The sequence below is a fragment of the Elephas maximus genome, chromosome 3 (assembly GCF_024166365.1).
Source record: "Elephas maximus indicus isolate mEleMax1 chromosome 3, mEleMax1 primary haplotype, whole genome shotgun sequence".
NCBI classification, from domain to species: Eukaryota; Metazoa; Chordata; class Mammalia; order Proboscidea; family Elephantidae; genus Elephas; species Elephas maximus.
In genome coordinates this window covers 9,995,415-10,012,408 of record NC_064821.1, presented here as the reverse complement: position 1 = coordinate 10,012,408, position 16,994 = coordinate 9,995,415, and the positions used below count along the sequence as shown (strand labels likewise).

At 49.3% G+C, this 16,994-nt stretch overlaps 1 protein-coding gene across 1 annotated transcript in view; it reads left to right on the top strand.

Moving 5' to 3' along the window:
• The first annotated feature begins 6,915 nt into the window (after positions 1-6,915).
• The window catches only part of LOC126072008 (complement C3-like), a 38,417-nt gene continuing 28,338 nt past the window's right edge, over positions 6,916-16,994 (top strand). The window contains exons 1-14 of the mRNA XM_049876584.1: positions 6,916-7,051; positions 8,159-8,351; positions 8,842-9,004; positions 9,097-9,167; positions 10,853-10,947; positions 11,056-11,138; positions 11,224-11,314; positions 11,471-11,573; positions 12,094-12,220; positions 12,578-12,693; positions 12,780-12,923; positions 15,592-15,801; positions 15,902-16,105; positions 16,704-16,862. Coding sequence (XP_049732541.1) covers positions 6,978-7,051; positions 8,159-8,351; positions 8,842-9,004; positions 9,097-9,167; positions 10,853-10,947; positions 11,056-11,138; positions 11,224-11,314; positions 11,471-11,573; positions 12,094-12,220; positions 12,578-12,693; positions 12,780-12,923; positions 15,592-15,801; positions 15,902-16,105; positions 16,704-16,862 — 1,833 coding nt within the window. The 5' untranslated portion in view covers positions 6,916-6,977. The remainder of the gene's footprint in view (positions 7,052-8,158; positions 8,352-8,841; positions 9,005-9,096; positions 9,168-10,852; positions 10,948-11,055; positions 11,139-11,223; positions 11,315-11,470; positions 11,574-12,093; positions 12,221-12,577; positions 12,694-12,779; positions 12,924-15,591; positions 15,802-15,901; positions 16,106-16,703; positions 16,863-16,994) is intronic.

The following is a 16,994-nucleotide window of genomic DNA, read 5'->3' as shown; positions in this document are numbered from 1 at the left end:
ATGCATCAGTTGGTCTCAACCCACCTGGATCAAAGGAGAATGAAGATCTCCAAGGTCACACGATAACTATGAGCCCAAGAGACAGAAAGGGCCACATGAACCAGAGACTTACATAATCCTGAGACCAGAAGAACTAGATGGTGCCCGGCCACAACCGAGACTGCCCTGACAGGGAGCACAACAGAGAACCCCTGAGGGAGCAGGAGATCAGTGGGATGCAGACCCCAAATTCTCATAAAAAGAACAGACTTAATGGTGTAACTGAGACTAGGAGAATCCCGGCGGTCACGGTCCCCAAACCTTCTGTTGGCACAGGACAGGAACCATCCCCGAAGACAACTCATCAGACATGGAAGGGACCGGTCAATGGGTTGGAGAGAGATGCTGATGAGGAGTGAGCTACTTGTATCAGGTGGACACTTGAGACTGTGTTGGCATCTTCTGTCTGGAGGGGAGGTAGGAGGGTAGAGAGGGTTAGAAACTGGCAAAACAGTCACAAAAGGAGAGACTGGAAGGAGGGAGTGGGCTGACTCATTAGGGGGAGAGTAAATGGGAGTATGGAGTAAGGTGTATATAAGCTTATATGTGACAGACTGACTTGATTTGTAAACTTTCACTTAAAGCACAATAAAAATTATTTAAAAAAAAGAAAGTGAAGTCTTTCAAATGCTTTATTTCTTTGTAAGGAGCAGGTTCTAAAAAAATAAAAAAGACTTTGTTAACCACCATAGTCCCTTGGGCATCCTGGAGGGTAAGTAAAAGGAGTTAAAAAAAAAAAAAATTAAACAAACCAATTGCCACCAAGTTGGTTCCAATTCATGGTGACCCCATGTGTGTCAGAGTAGAACCGTGCTCCATACGGTTTTTTTTTTTTTTTTTAATTTTGCTTTAGGTGAAAGTTTACAGCTCAAGTTAATTTCTCATACAAAAATTTATACACTTTTTTTTATGTGATATTAGTTGCAATTCCTACAATGTGACAGCATACTCCCCTATCCACCCTGGATTCCCTGTGTCCATTCAACCAGCTCCTGTCCCTGTCTGCCTTCTCATCCTGCCTCCGGACAGAAGCCGCCCATTTGGTCTCATGCATCTGCTTGAACTAAGAAGCACACTCTTCACGAGTATTATTTTATGTCTTATAGTCCCACCTAATCCTTACTGAAGAATGGTCTTTGGGAATGGTTTTAGTTCCGGGTTAACAGAGTGTCCCGGGGCCATAGTTTCAGAGGTTCCTCCAGTCTCTGTCAGATCATTCAGTCTCTTGGGCTAATATTTTCCTTGTGTCTTTGGTATTTTTCATTCTCCTTTGCTCCAAGTAGGTTGAGGTCAATTGATGCATCTTAGATGGCCGCTTGAAAGCGTTTAAGACCCCAGATGCCACTCACCAAAGTAGGGTGCAGAATATTTTCTGAATAAATTTTGTTATGCCAATTGACCTAGATATCCCCTGTAACTGTGGTCCCCAGGCCCCGGCCCCAGCTACTCTGTCCCTCAGAGTGTTTGGTTGTATTCAGGAAACTTCTTAAATTTTGCTTTGGTCCAGTTGTGCTGAATTCCCCTGTATTGTGTGTTGTCCATCCCATCACCTAAGATAATCCTTGTCTGCTATCTAGTTAGTGAATTCCCCTCCCCCTCCCTCCTTACCCACGTAACCATCAAAGAATGCTTGCTTTTATGTTTAAACATTTTCTTGAGTTCTTATAATAGTAGTCTCATACAATCTTTGTTCTTTTGGGACTAACTAATCTCAGTCAGCATAATGCCCCTCAGATTCATCCATGTTGTGATATGTTTCTCTGATTCATCATTGTTCTTTATCGTTGCATACCATTTCATTGTGTGTATGTACTATAATTTGTTTATCCATTCATCTGTTGATGGACACCTAGGTTGTTTCCATCTTTTTGCTATTGAAAAGAGTGCTGCAATGAACATGGGTGTGTATATATCTATTTGTGCAATGGCTCTTATTTCTCTAGGATATATTCCAAGGAGTAGATTGCTGGATCCTATCGTAGTTCTATTTCTAGATTTTTAGGGAGGCGCCAATTTCCAAAGTGGTTGTGCCATTTTACATTCCCACCAGCAGTGTATAAGTGTTCCAGTCTCTCCACAACATCTCCCACATTTATTATTTTGTGTGTTTTGGATTAATGCCAGCCTTGTTGGAGTGAGATGGTATCTCATTGTAGTTTTGATTTGCATTTCTCTAATGGCTAATGATTGTGAGCATCTCCTCAAGTATCTGTTAGCCACCTGAATGTCTTCTTTGGTGAGTGTCTGTTCGTATCCTTTGCCCATTTTTTAATCGGGTTATTTGTCTTTTTGTTGTTGAGGTGTTGCAGTATCTTGTAGATTTTAGACATTAGACCCTTATTGGTTATGTCATAGCCAAATTTTGTTTCCCAGTCTGTAGGTTGTCTTTCTACTCTTTTTGTGATGTCTTTTGATGAGCATAATTGTTTGATTTTTAGGAGCTCTCAGTTATCTTCCGGTGTTTGTGCGTTGTTAGTTGCAGTTTGTGTACAATTTATACCACGTACTTTTTGTTTGTTTTATTAGGACTCCTAGCATTATCCTTATATTTTCCTCCATGATCTTTATCGTTTTAGATTTTATATTTAGGTCATTGATCCGTTTAGAGTTAGTTTTTGTGCACGATGTGAGGTACGGTCTTGTTTCATTTTTTTGCAGATGGATATCCAGTTATGCCAGCACCATTGTTAGAGACTGTCTTTTTCCCAATTTAACAGACTTTGGGCCTTTGTCAAATGTCAGCTGCTCATTGGTGGATGAATTTACATTTGGATTCTCAATTCTGTTCCACTGGTCTGTGTATCTGTTGTTGTACCAGTATCAGGCTGTTTTGACTACTTTGGTGGTATAATAGGTTCTAAAATCAGGTAGTATGAGGCCTCCTACTTTGTTCTTCTTCTTCAGTAATGCTTTATTTATCCAGGGCCTCATCCCTTTCCATATGCAGCTGGTGATTTGTTTCTCCATCTCATTAAAAAATGTCAGTGGAATTTGGATCAGGATTGCATTGTATCTGTCGATCGCTTTGGGTAGAACTGACATTTTCTCAATGTTGAGTCTTCCTGTCCATGAGCATGGTATGTTTTTCCACTTATGTAGGTCTCTTCTGGCTTCTTCCAGTAGTGTCTTGTAGTTTTCTTTGTATAGGTCTTTTATGTCTCTGGTTAGGTTTATTCCTAAGCATTTTATCTTCTTGGGGGCTGTTGTAAATGGTATTGATTCGGTTATTTCCTTTTTGAAGTTCTTTTTTTTGGTATAGAGGAATCCAATTGATCGTTGTATATTTATCTTGTATTCTGATACTTTGCTGAAATCTTCTATTAGTTCCAGTAGTTTTCTTGTGAATTCTTTAGGGTTTTCTCTATAGAAGACCATATCATCTGCAAATAGGGATGCTTTTACTTCTTCCTTACCAATTTGGATGCCCGTTATTTCTTTGTCTAAACTTATTGCTCTAACTAGGACCTCCAGAACAATGTTGAATAAGAGTGGAGATACAGGGCATCCTTTGCTGGTTCCTGTTCTCAAAGGGAATGCTTTCAGACTCTCTCCATTTAGGATGATGTTGGCTGTTGGTTTTATACAAATGCCCTTTATTATGCTGAGGGATTTCCCTTCTATTTGTATTTTGCTGACAGTTTTTTTTTTTTTTTTTAATCAGGAATGGGTATTGAACTTTGTCAAATGCTTTTTCTGCATCAATTGATGAGATCATGTGGTTCCTGTCTTTTGTTTTATTTATGTGATGGATTGATTGTTTTTCTAGTGTTGAACCACCCGTGCATACTTGGTATAAATCCCAGTTGGTAATGATGAGTTATTTTTTTGATATGTTGTTGAATTCTATTGGCTAGAATTTTCTTGAGGATTTTTGCGTATATGTTCATAAGGGATTTTGGTCTTTAATTTCTTTTTTTATGATGTCTCTATCAAGAATGAGTTCAAGAGTATTCCATCCTTTTCTATACTCTGAAATACCTTTAGTAGTACTGGTGTTAAGTGTTCTCTGCAAGTTTGGTAGAATTCTCTAGTGAAGCCATCAGGGCCAGGACTTTTTTTTTGTGGGAAGTTTTTTTTTTTTTTTTTTTTAAATTACCTCTTCAATGTCTTCTTTCTTTATAGGTTTATTTAGTTTTTTTTTCTACCTTGGTTTGTGTTAGTTTAGGTAGGTAGTGTGTTTCTAGAAATTTGTCCATTTCCTCTAGGTTTTCAAATTTGTTAGAGTACAATTTTTCATAGTTATTCTGTTATGATCCCTTTTAATTTCAATGGATCTGTTGTGATATCACCCTTCTCATTTGGCTTATTTGCTTTCTCTCCTGTTTTTCTTTTGTCAGTTTGGCCAGTGGTTAATCGATTTTGTCGGTCGTTCCAAAGAGCCAGTTTTTGGTCTTGTCGACTCTTTCAATTAATTGCTTTTCTAGTCTCTATTTCATTTATGTCTGCTCTAATCTTTATTGTGTCCTTTCTTCTGGTACCCGAGGGCTTCTTTCACTGCTCTCTTTCTATCTGTTCAAGTTGTAGAGTTAATGTTTTGATTTTGGCCCTTTCATCTTTTTGTTGTTGTTGTTAGGTGCCGTCGAGTTGGCTCCGACTCATAGCAACCCTATAAACCACAGAACGAAACACCACCCGGTCCTGAACCATCCTTACAATTGTTATGATCGAGCTCATTGTTGCAGCCACTGTGTCAGTCCACCTCCTTGAGGGTCTTCCTCTTTTCCGCTGACTCTGTACTCTGCCAAGCATGATATCCTTCTCCAGGGACTGATCCCTCCTGACAACATGTCCAAACTATGTAAGATGCTGTCTCGCCATCCTTGCTTCTAAGGAGCATTCTGGTTGTACATCTTCTAAGACAGATTTGTTCGTTCTTTTGGCAGTCCGTGGTATAGTCAATATTCTTCACCAACACCACACTTCAAAGGTTTCAATTCTTCCAGGGTCTTCCTTATTCATTGCCCAGCTTTCACATGCATATGATGCCATTGAAAATACCATGTCCTGGGTCAGGTGCATCTTAGTCTTCAGGGTGACGTGTTTGCTCTTGAACACTTTAAAGAGGTCCTTTGCAGCAGATTTACCCAATGCAATGTGTCTTTTGATTTCTCGACTGCTGCTTCCATGGCTGTTGATTGTGGATCCAACTAAAATGAAATCCTTGACAGCTTCAATCTTTTCTCCGTTTATCATGATGTTGCTCATTGGTCCAGTTATGAGGATTTTTATTTTCATTATGTTGAGGTGTAATCCATACTGAAGGCTGTGGTCTTTGATCTTCATTAGTAAGTGTTTCAAGTCCTCTTCACTTTCAGCAAGCAAGGTTGTGTCATCTGCATAACGCAGGTTGTTAACGAGTCTTCCTCCAATCCTGATGCCCCGTTCTTCTTCATAAAGTCCAGCTTCTCGTATTATTTGCTCAGCACACAGATTGAACAGGTGTGGTGAAATAATACAACCCTCACACACATCTTTTTGGATGTGTGCATTTATTGCTATAAATTGACCTCTGAGCGCTGCTGTTACTGTGTCCCAAAGATTCTTGCAAGATGTATTTTCACTGTCATTTGATTCTATGAATTTCTTTATTCTGTTCTTGATCTCTTCTATGACCCAGTGGTTTTTGAGCAAGCTGTTGCTCAGTTTCTGTGTATGTATTTTTTTTCCTTCCTTTTTCTGCTATTAATTTCTACTTCTTTCATAGGGTCCTCAATGGCTGTTTTTTGGTAAATAGATCACCAGACCTTTCTTCCAAGGTGCCTCTGGGTGAACTCAAAACTCTACTTTTCAATTAGCAGTCCAGCCCATTAACAATTTGAACCCCCCGGAATGAAGAAGAGGAAGACCCTCAACAAGATGGATTGACACAGTGGCTGCAACAGTGGGCTCAAGCTAACCAATGATTGTGGGGATGGCCCAGGACTGGGCAGTGTTTCATTCTGATATACGTAGGGTTGCTATGAGCTAGTCGGAACTGACTTGACAGAACCTAAAAACAACAATAACCACCACTCAGAGACTCAAGGGAGCTAAAAAACAAATAAAACAAACAAACGAAAAACTCATTGCCATTCAGTGGATTCCGACTCCTACTGCCCCATAGGGTTTCCAAGGCTTTAACCTTTAAGGAAGCAGGCTGTCATGTCTTTCTCCCAAAGAGGGCCTGGTGGAACCAAACCACCAACCTTTCAGTTAGCAGCCGAGTGCTCAATTAATGCACTACCAGGGCTCCTTAAGGGATCTCCAAGCCCCCATTTTTTCCCCTGGAAAACATGTTCACTTGGATAATGAACTCCTATACATTCTTCAAAGCCCAGCTGAAATGTCCCCTCCTCTAGGAAGCCTTTCCTGGCCCTCCAAGAAGCAGAATTCTTCTTTACCTTTGGCTCCGCCAGCCCCTATACATCCCCCATGGAGCTAGGTGTGTGTGTCCTGGGCTCTGTCCCCCTTTCTTTCCCTAGCATGAAAGCTTCTGGAAGTGAGGCCTAGAGGTCCTCTGGGGCCCCGGCTCCCAGCATAGAGATGGACTGGTAAAAAGGGTTTGATGAATAAAAGCATAGCCAAAACCAGATGAGAGGCCACACCCAGATATCCAGGGGCTCCCCTCTCTGGGCCTCAGTATTTCTGCACCACAAAGTGGGTACAACAGGGAAAGGCCCCTGTTCACAAGGTGGCTATGGCCCTGAGGGAGGGCGGGGCAGGGGTAGGTGTGTTCATGGTGGAGGAGGCTATGCTCTGGGGTTACTCACCCAGGACTCGCTGGCCGCTGGAGATTGAAAAACTTAGGAAATGGTATTGAGAAATTTGGGGCAGCCCCAGGGGAGAATAGAGGGGCGGGGAAAAGGCGGGCAGCAGATAAGAGGCGGCCTCCAGCTGCCCCTGCTCACTCCTCCCCGTCCTCTCCCTCTGCCCCTCTGCCCCTCCACTGTCCCTGCACCATGGGACCTGCTTCGGGTTCCAGCCTGCTTCTGCTGCTGCTGGCCAGCCTCCCCCTGGCCCTGGGGGACCCCATGTGAGTTATCTCAACCCACCCAACAAGGCTGCTTCTGGGATAAGAGCAGGCATTTGTGGGCACAGGTCCCTGCAGAATCCAGGGTGTTTGGAGAGTCAGGTTAGGGGCTGCTATAAATTTGGCTGCCTGTTGGTTTGGCTGTTTATGGGGTGTGTGTTTGTGGAATGTTCTGTGTGGGGGTTCCGAAGTTCATAGAATTGGGGGTCTCTACGTGTAGGAGTTATGGGCTTTGGGCATTTGTGGGGTTTAGGTGATTATTGGTTGGGATGATTTGAGCTTTGTAGATTCGAACCTTACAGGATTTAGGAGTTTGTAGTTTTGGGGTTTATGGTTTTCCATGTTTGTAGGTTTCAGGGTTTGGTGGTTTGGGTTCATGACAGCTTTGGGTTTGTGTGTGGATTTGGATATTTATAGGATTGAGGTGTTAGAGGTTTAGGTTTGGGATGCTCTAGGACTTGGAGTTTAGAGGTTTGAGTGGGTTTACAGTTACATGGGTTTGGTTGCCTATACCTTGGGGTATCTGAGGGTTTAGGAGTTTATATCTGGGGTATTTGGAGACTTAGGGGAGTCTCTAGGCAGCGCAAATAGTTAAACTGCTCTGCTGCTAACTGAAAGGTCGGAAGTTCAAGACCACTCAGAGGCACCTCCGACGAAAGTCCTGGTCATCTGCTTCTGGAAAACCAGCCATTTAAATAAAACCCTACGGTTCACAGTTCTACTCTGACACACATGGGGTCGCCATGAGTCAGAGTTGACACCACTGCATAGAGATTTAGGGGTTTAGAACTTTGGGTGTTTGTGGCCTGGAAGTCTAGAGGCTTGGGGGGGTTCAGGTTCTGGTTTTGAGGTTCTGGGGCTGGTGGAGTCCGCTGTTGGCCCGTCGAGGTTTCACAGGTCAAGGTGGGGTGAGGGTGGGCGTCAGGGTGGCTGCCGTCCTTGCTCATGTGGGTGAGGCTGTGGTGGCTCCCAGAGAGGAAGGCAGAACTAGATGAGGCCTTGGCAGCACCCCAGGACGGTTTGGCATGCTCTCCAGGACCAGCGGATGGGACAAAGCTTCAAGGGTCAGAGGTTGGGATGACAGCTCCGCCTCCGCGCCTCCTCCTGCAGGTACTCCATGATCACCCCCAATGTCCTGAGGCTAGAGAATGAGGAAACGGTGGTGCTGGAGGCCCACGAGGTGCAAGGGGACATTCCCGTCACCGTCTCCGTCCAGGACTTCCCTGGCAAGAAGCAAGTGTTGGTCAGCGAGAAAACTGTGCTGACCTCCGCAAACAGCCACGTGGGCACCGTCAATATCAAGGTGGACACAGGCTGGCACTGGCACCCACAGCCCTCCCCCGGGCCCTCCTCCACTTTCCAAGCCCTCCCACCTCTGATCGCCTTCGCCTCTCTGAGTCTCCGCCCATTTCTGAGCCCCTCTCCTCCCGAGCCCCTCCCAACTCTGACCCCGCCCCTCTCTGAGTCCCCGCCTATCTCTGAGTCCCTCCCTTCCGAGACCCTCCCCCCTCTGAGGCCCCGCCCATCTCTGAGTCTGTCCCATCACTGACTCCTATTCCACCGGAGCCCCTCCGAGGCCCCGCCCTTCTCTGAACACCCTCTTCTCCCGAGACCCTCCTCCTCTCTGAGTCCCCGCCCATCTATGAGACCCTCCCCTTCCCAACCCTGCCCATCTCTGAGACCCTCCCCCTCACGCGTCTCCTCACCTCTGAGTCCCCTGTCTTCTGGGAGCTCAGGCACCATGGGCACCGTCTCTGAAGCTGACCCCTAACGATCCCTTGTCCTGTGCCTAGATCCCGGCCAACAAGGAGCTACGATCCGACAAGAAGAGTAAGTTCGTGATCGTCCAGGCGGTGTTCAAGGACACCTCGGTAGAGAAGGTGGTGCTGGTCAGCCTGCAGAGCGGTTACCTCTTCATCCAGACGGACAAGACCATCTACACCCCGGGCTCCACAGGTGAGGCGGGGCGGGGCTGGGCGGGGCGGGGGCGGGGCTGGGCGGAGGGGCGGGACCTCACCAGGTCTCCTTTCTCTACCCACCACCCCCAGTCCTCTACCGGGTCTACACTGTGGACCACAAAATGCTGCCCGTGGGCCGGACGGTGATCATCACCATCGAGGTACCAGCCAGCCGGGGCCCCGAGACCCGGAGACAGAGACTCGGGGAGAGATAAAGAGTTGGAGAGAGGCAGAGAAAGAGACACCGGTGTGGGGCGGTGCTTGTGGGTTCTGTGTGAAGCTGGGCAGGTTACTTCACCTTCCTGAACCTCAGTTTCCTCATCTGAAGATGGGTCCAAAACCAAAAAACCAAATCCACTGCCATCCTGTCGATTGCGACTCATAGCGACCCTGACTCATAGCGACCCAATTGGACAGAGTAGAACTGCCCTACAGAGTTTCCAAGGAGCGCCTGGCGAATTCGAACTGCCGACCTTTTGGTTAGCAGCCATAGCTCTTAACCACTACACCGCCAGGGTTTCCGAAGATGGGACAATGACAGATGATTCTATATGGTCGGTTCCCCCCGCAGCAGCCAGAGGGCGCCCGTGAGCACCTAAATCAGGGCCCGTCACTACTCTGGTCCCAGCCCTTCAGGGCTGCCCCCTCCCTCAGGTAAAAACCAAAACCCTCCTGCAGCCCACGACCTGCCCCCTGCCCTCCCTGCCCTCCTGTCCTCCTCTCTCCCCCTCGCCCACACCTCCAGCCAGACCAGGAAAGGAGGAAGAGAAGAGGAGGGGTGTTTCCTTCTCATACCTTTTAGAGTGATCTTGCAAGGGTCAGAGGGACCAAGCAAGTAAAGTATTTGAAGGTCCCTGGGTGGTGCAAACGGTTTGCATTCGACCACTAACCTAAAGAAGCCCTGGTGGGACAGTGGTTAAGAGTTCGGCTGCTAACCAAAGGGTTGCCGGATCAAATCCACTAGACTCCTCTTGGAAACCCTATGGGGCTGCCCTACTCAGTCCCACAGGGTTACTATGAGTCGGAACCGACTCAACGGCACGTTAAGAAAATAACTAACCTTAAGTTTTGCAGTTCTGACCCACCCAGCTGCATCACGGAAAAAGTTCTGGCGATCTGGTTCCATAAAGATTGCAGCCAAGAAAACCCTATAGAGCAGTTTTACTCTGTAACTAATGGGGTTGCCATGAGTTGGAATCCACTGGACAGCAACGAGTTTAGGGTGTGGTGGGACCTGTAGGGAACGGAGAGCATACACCACGCTTAAGACACAGCCGCTGCCCAGCTCCAAACAAGTATGGCCTTGTGGGAACACTCATTATCCTCAGAACTTTCCAATTTCCAAGAGAGGCCAGAGCACCACATTTTTCAGCGACATCTCCTGATTTGTAGCCATTTGAACTAATGGAGCAATGTGTGTATTAGACTCAATCACACACAGTCAGGAAGTGAAATACAGGCAATTACATGAGGCTGAGTCTATTCAAACCCTTTGCACAGCGTCTGGTACAAAATGAATGCATACTAAACGCCAGTTATTATTAGTATAATTCACAGTCACTGATAATAATGAGCTCACGCTTATATTAGCTGTGTCCCAAGACAAGGAGGCAGGTACTATTATTATCTCCATTTTATGGGTATGCAAATTCAGCGCCAAGAGGTTAAGGAACTTGCCCAGGGTCACACAGCTTGGAAGTGGCACCTTGGGGATTTGAACTCAGGCCCAGGCTCTTAAACGCTGCCTGTGTAGACGTGGTGCGGAGAAGGAGTCCAGACACAGAGAGGTGGAGGGAGCCGAGGGCCTGGATCTGGCCTCTGACCCCACTCCCGCGTCTGCCCGCAGACCCCCGATGGCGTTCCCATCAAGAAAGACTCCTTGTCTTCTCACAATCAGTTTGGCATCTTGTCCTTGTCTTGGAACATCCCGGAGCTGGTCAAGTATGTCAGGCCTTCCCATAAGAGGGTTAGGGCTCCCCTACGGAGTCGGAGTGGAGGGCTGCGAGGCTGGGCCAGGCCACTCACCAGGTCCTTCCCACTTCCCCCCAGCATGGGCCAGTGGAAGATCCAAGCCCACTACGAAGATTCCCCACAGCAGGTCTTCTCCACGGAGTTTGAGGTGAAGGAGTACGGTAAGAGGAGGAGAGAGCCGGGTGGGAGCCCCTACCCGGTGACGCCGGCCCCCGCTGTCCCCACCAACGTCTTCTCTCCCCGCAGTGCTGCCTAGCTTTGAGGTGGAAGTGGAGCCCACAGAGAAGTTCTACTACATTCATGATCCCAAGGGTCTGGAGGTCACCATCACTGCCAGGTGAGGGGCAGGGGCGGAGCCAGGGGCGGGCCAGGGGAGCGGCCTGGGCGGGGCGAGGCCGGCGCGGGTGGGCTCTGGGTCCTCGGGCCCCGCGAGCGGACGTGGAGGGAGACTGCTTTCCAGGAGTGGGGCTCTGAGACCCTCCTCGTCTCACAGGTTCTTATACGGGAAGAACGTGGATGGGATGGCCTTCGTCATCTTCGGCGTGCAGGACGGTGACCAGAGGATTTCGCTGGCGCAGTCCCTCACCCGCGTCGTGGTACCTGGCAGAGGCCCCTCTGAGCCCCTCCCCTTCTGAGGCCCTCCCTTTCTGAACCCCTCCCCTCTGAGCACCTCCTTTTCAGCCCTTCCCCCCTGAAATCCTCCCCCTCTGAGCCCCTCCTCCTCTGAGACCCTCCCCTTCTGAGGCCCTCCCCCTCTGAGCGCCTTCCTTTCACCCCTTCCTCCTCTGAGATCCTTCCCCCTCTGAGATCTCCCTCCCAAGACCTTTCTCCTGAAACCCTCCTCCTCTCTGATCCCCTCCTCCCTCCGAGGGTCCCTGAGACCCACCCGCTCTCTGAACCCCTCCCTCTTCTGAGAGTCCTTCTGCTCATGGGCCCTCTCCACTCTCTGAGGCCCTCTTGTCCCCTGGCCCCTCTGAGCCCTCTTCCCTCTCTGAAACCCCCTCTTCATTTTGAGCTCTCACCCCCCCATCTGAGGCTCCTCCCCCTCGCAGTCTCTCTCCGTATCAGCCCCTCCCCCTCTGCCCCTCCTGCCCTGAGCCCTCATCTCCCCCCCAGATAGAGGATGGCAATGGCGAGGCAGTGCTGAGCCGAGATGTCCTGCTAAACGGGGTGCAGCCCTCGAGGCCCGAGGCCCTGGTGGGGAAGTCCTTGTACGTGTCAGTCACTGTCATCCTGCAATCAGGTGAGGCCTGGTCTGCGGCCACCGCCCAGTGCTACTGCCATCCAGTCTGAGAGGGGGACTGGGCAGAGGAGGAAGCCCAGGGTCCAAGGGAGGGCCCTGTCTGAGGGCAGAGGAAGGCTTTGCTGGAGGGGAAGGCCCAGTCTGAGGCTGGAGGCCTGGTCTGAAGGGTGAGGCCCAGTCTGAAAGTGGGGTCCAGTCTGAAGGGGGAGATGCAGTTGAAGGGGGAGCCAGTCTGAGGGGGGAGGCTCAGTGTGAGGATGGAGTCCAGTCTAAGGCGGGAAGCCCAGTCTGAGGCGGGGAGATCAGGTCCTGAGGAGGGCCCAGGAGCCTGCCCTCATGACCGCCCCCCCACCCCAGGCAGCGACATGGTGGAAGCTGAGCGCAGCGGGATCCCCATCGTGACCTCCCCCTACCAGATCCACTTCACCAAGACGCCCAAGTTCTTCAAGCCAGCCATGCCCTTCGACCTCATGGTGAGACCCCGGGCAGCGAGGCTGTACCCCCGGCCCCTGATTCCCCACCCCTCTGGATCCCCTCCACCTGCCTTGCTCCTCTACAGGTCTTTGTGACGAACCCTGATGGCTCTCCAGCCCGCCAAATCCCCGTGGTGACCAAGGACAATGTGCAGTCCCTGACCCAGGCTGATGGCGTGGCCAAGCTGACCATCAACATGCTTGACGTCCGGACCCCCCAGGCCATCACGGTGCGTCTTGGCTCTGCTTGGGGTCCACCGGCCAGGAAGACCCCTTTATTTGCACAGAGGGGTCCTGCCATGTGCAAAAAGATGTTCTCATTTGCACAATGGAGTCTTGCATTTGCCTTCAGGGGTTATCCTCTTATACAGAGGGGTTCTTCATTTGAACAGTAGGGTCCTGATGTATGTATACAGGCTTCCTGCCTTGAGAGGCCTGGTCATTTGCACAGTGGGGTTCTGTCATTTATACAGAGAATTTTCGTTTGCATAGAAGAGCTCCCTATTTGCATCAAGGAGCCCTGCATTTGCATACATGGGGTTTCCATTTGCATCCAGGGGGGTCTCAGTTGCACAGTGGGGTCTTGCCATTTTCACAGGGGGGCTCTTTCTTGGCACAGAAGGGTCCTGACATTTGTATAGAAGGATTCTCCATGTACACAGGGGACCCTGTTATTTGCAGAGGTGTCCTACATCTGCTTAGTGGAGTTCTCATTTAGATGAATGGGCTCTTTCACTGGTATGCTGTGGGCCTCCCATGCTCTTGGACAGGGGCTCAGCTCATGCAGGCGGTTCTCCCATTCTCACCTTGCTGGGAGGGGCTCTGCCGTTTACACATTTCCACAGTGGGATCAGTTCTTCTGGCTTCTGTGGCCTCGGGCGTGTTATACCTCGTTGGGAGGTGACACAGCTCATGTGCACGATGCAGATATCCTCAGGGGCCTCTGCCCCACTCCTAGGCTGGGCAGCCCATCTTTGCTGGAAGCGTGTATGCAGTATGAGTCACGTATTGCTGCTGTAACACATGACCCCAAACTTTGTGACTTAAAACAACAGGAATTTATTATCTGAGAGTTCTGGAGGTCAGAAGTCAAAAATCGGTCTCAATGGGCTAAAGTCAAGAGGTCGACAGGGATACAGTCCTTCTGAAGGCTCTAGAGAAGAATCCATTCCTTGCCTTTTTCAGCTTCTACAGGCCACCCACATTCCTTGATTTGTGGCCCCCTCCTCCATCTCCAATGCCAGCAGCATAGAATCTTCCAGTCTCTCTTTCTCTCCGACCTCTGATTCCATGTTACATGTCCTTCTCTGACTCTCCTTTGGTGTTGTTAGCTGTCCTGGAGTCAGACCCAACTCATGGAGACCCCATGAACATGGGACAAAACACTGCCTGGTCCTGCCCCATCCCCATGATCAGTTGAGGGTAGACCCTTGTGATCCATAGAGTTTTCATTGATTGATTTTCAGAAGGAGATCTCCAAGCCTTTCTTCTGAGATGCCTCCAGGTGGACCCAAACCTTTACCCTTTTGGTTAGCAGCCAAGCCCTTAACTGTTTGCACCACCCAGGGACTCTTGTCATTGTTGTGTGGCACTGACTCAATTCCAACTCAGGGTGACCCCACGTGACAGAACAGAGCTACCCCATAGGGTTTCCTAGGCTGTAATCTTTATGGGAGCAGATTACCAAGTCTTTCTCCCACAGAGCCTCTGGGTGGATTCAAACTGCCAGTCTTTCGGTTAGCAGCCGAGGCCAAGCACTGAACCGCTTAACCATTGTGCCACCAGGGCTCCGTAAGGGATTCCTACCTCCATCTTATACTCTAGATGACATTGGGCCACCTGGATAAGCCAGGATTATCTCTCCATCTCAATATTCTTTTTTTTTTTTTTTAATTTTTACTGTGCTTTAAGTGAAAGTTTACGGATCAAGTCGGTGTCTCATACAAAAATGTATGTACACCTTGCTATATACTCCTAGATGCTCTGCCCCTGATGAAACAGCACACTCCTTTCCACTCTCTACTTTTGTGTCCATTCGGCCAGTGTCTGACCCCCTCTGCCCTCTCTTCCAGACGAGAGCTGCCCACGTAGTCTCATGTTTCTACTTGATCCAGGAAGCTCACTCCTCACCAGTACCATTTTCTATCCCATAAAAAAAAAAAAAAAAAAAAAAAAAAACCACTTCAAATCCTGTCTGAAGAGTTGGCTTTGGAAATGGTTCCTGTCTTGGGCTAACAGAATATCTGGGGACCATGACCTCTGGGGTCCTTCCAGCCACAGTCAGACCATTAAGTCTGGTCATTTTACGAGAATTTGAGGTCTGCATCTTACTGCTGTCCTGCTCCATCAGAGATTCTCTGTTGTGTTCCCTGTCAGGGCAGTCAACGGTTGTAGCCAGGCACCGTCTAGTTCTTATGGTCTCAGGCTGATGTAGTCTCTGATTTATGTGGCTCTTTCTGTCTCTTGGGTTCATAACTACCTTGTGTCTTTGATGTTCTTCATTCTTCTTTGCTCCAAGTGGGTTGAGACCAATTGATGCATCTTAGATGGCCGCTTGCTAGCATTTAAGACTCCAGACGCCACTCTCCAAAGTGGGATGCAGAATGTTTTCTTAATAGATTTTATTATGCCAATTGACGTGCATGTCCCCTGAAACCATTGTCCCCAAAACCCCACCCCTGTTTATGGCGGCCTTCGAAGGCTTCAGTTTATTCAGGAAACTTCTTTGCTTTTGGTTAAGTCCAGTTGTGCTGACCTCTCCTGTATTGTGTGTTGTCTTTCCCTTTCAACATTCTTAACTCAACCCCATCTGCAAAGTCTCTTTTGCTGTGCAATGTTCCAGGGATTAGGATGTGGGCATTATTTGGGGCCATTATTCATACTCTTCTCCCCGCCCAGGTGCGCACAAAGAAAGAAGGCATCCCAGAGGCCCAGCAGGCCTCCAGGACCATGCAGGCCCTGGCCTACAGCCCCTTCGGCAACTCCAACAACTATCTGCACCTCTCCGTGCCTCGTTTAGAACTCAAGCCGGGCGAGACCATCAATGTCAACTTTCACCTGCGAGCAGACCCTGGCCTGCAGAACGGGATCCACTACTACACCTACCTGGTCAGTGCCACCTGCAGCCCGTCCTTCTTGCTCCTCCAGCTCTGCCAGGTCACCTCCCTAATCCCTGGTCTCTCCACCCTCTCTTCTCCCTGACCCCCAGATCATGAACAAGGGAAAGGTGCTGAAGGTGGGACGCCAGGTGCGGCAGTCTGGCCAGGACCTGGTGGTGCTTCCTCTGACCATCACCAGTGACTTCATTCCCTCCTTCCGCCTGGTGGCCTATTACACGCTGATGGGCAAAAGCGGGAGGGAGGTAGTGGCTGACTCCGTGTGGGTGGACGTCAAGGACTCCTGCCAGGGCACGGTGAGCTCCCGGGGTCTCTCGTTGTGCCCACCTCTGTACTGTCTTCTCTGACCTCTCTCCAGCCCTCCACATTAGTCTCTGTCTCCTGTCCATTTGCAGAGAGTGGTCCTGCCATTTGCACAGTGGGGTCCTCCGTTTGCATACAGAGGGCCTGTCATTTACATGGAGATGTTTCCATTTGCATGGAGGGGTTCTACATTTGGATGAAGGAGTCCTGTATTTGCATGGAGGGATCCTTCATTTGCATATAGGGGTCCTATATTTGCATGGAGGGGTCCTTCCTTTGCATTGAGGGGTTGTCTACTCACACAGCACCACTCTCTCCTTACACAGAGGGGTTCTCATCTGCACAGTGCCTCCATCTCCCTCTACCATCTTGTCCTTTCTTCCCTCTCTGCTGCAACCTTGGCACATCTCTCTCCCTCTTGTTTTCTCTCTGACTTTCAGTCTGAGTCTGCTTCTGTTGTCAGTCTGTCCCTCTCTCTTCCCTCTAGCTCCACCTTTCTCTCCCTTTCGATCCAACCCAGAACCCCCTAAGTCCTTCGCTGACCAGGACTGGGCCTTGCAGGGCTGACTCCTGCTCCCACCCTCCCCACAGCTGGTGGTAAAAGGTGGTGAGAAGGACCAGAAGACATATTTGCCAGGACAGCAGATGACTCTTAGGATAGAGGGTAACCGTGGGGCCCGAGTAGGGCTGGTGGCCGTGGACAAGGGTGTGTATGTGCTGAACAAGAAGAATAAACTGACTCAGAGTAAGGTATGCACCTGCATCAAGCTGAGGCTGGGTAGAAGATGGGGGAAGAAGCAAAGGGACGGGGCTGGGGTGGGCAGCACGATGGAGTGGGGTTAGGTGTGGGTTGGAAGTGGAGATTAGAATGGATATGGACGT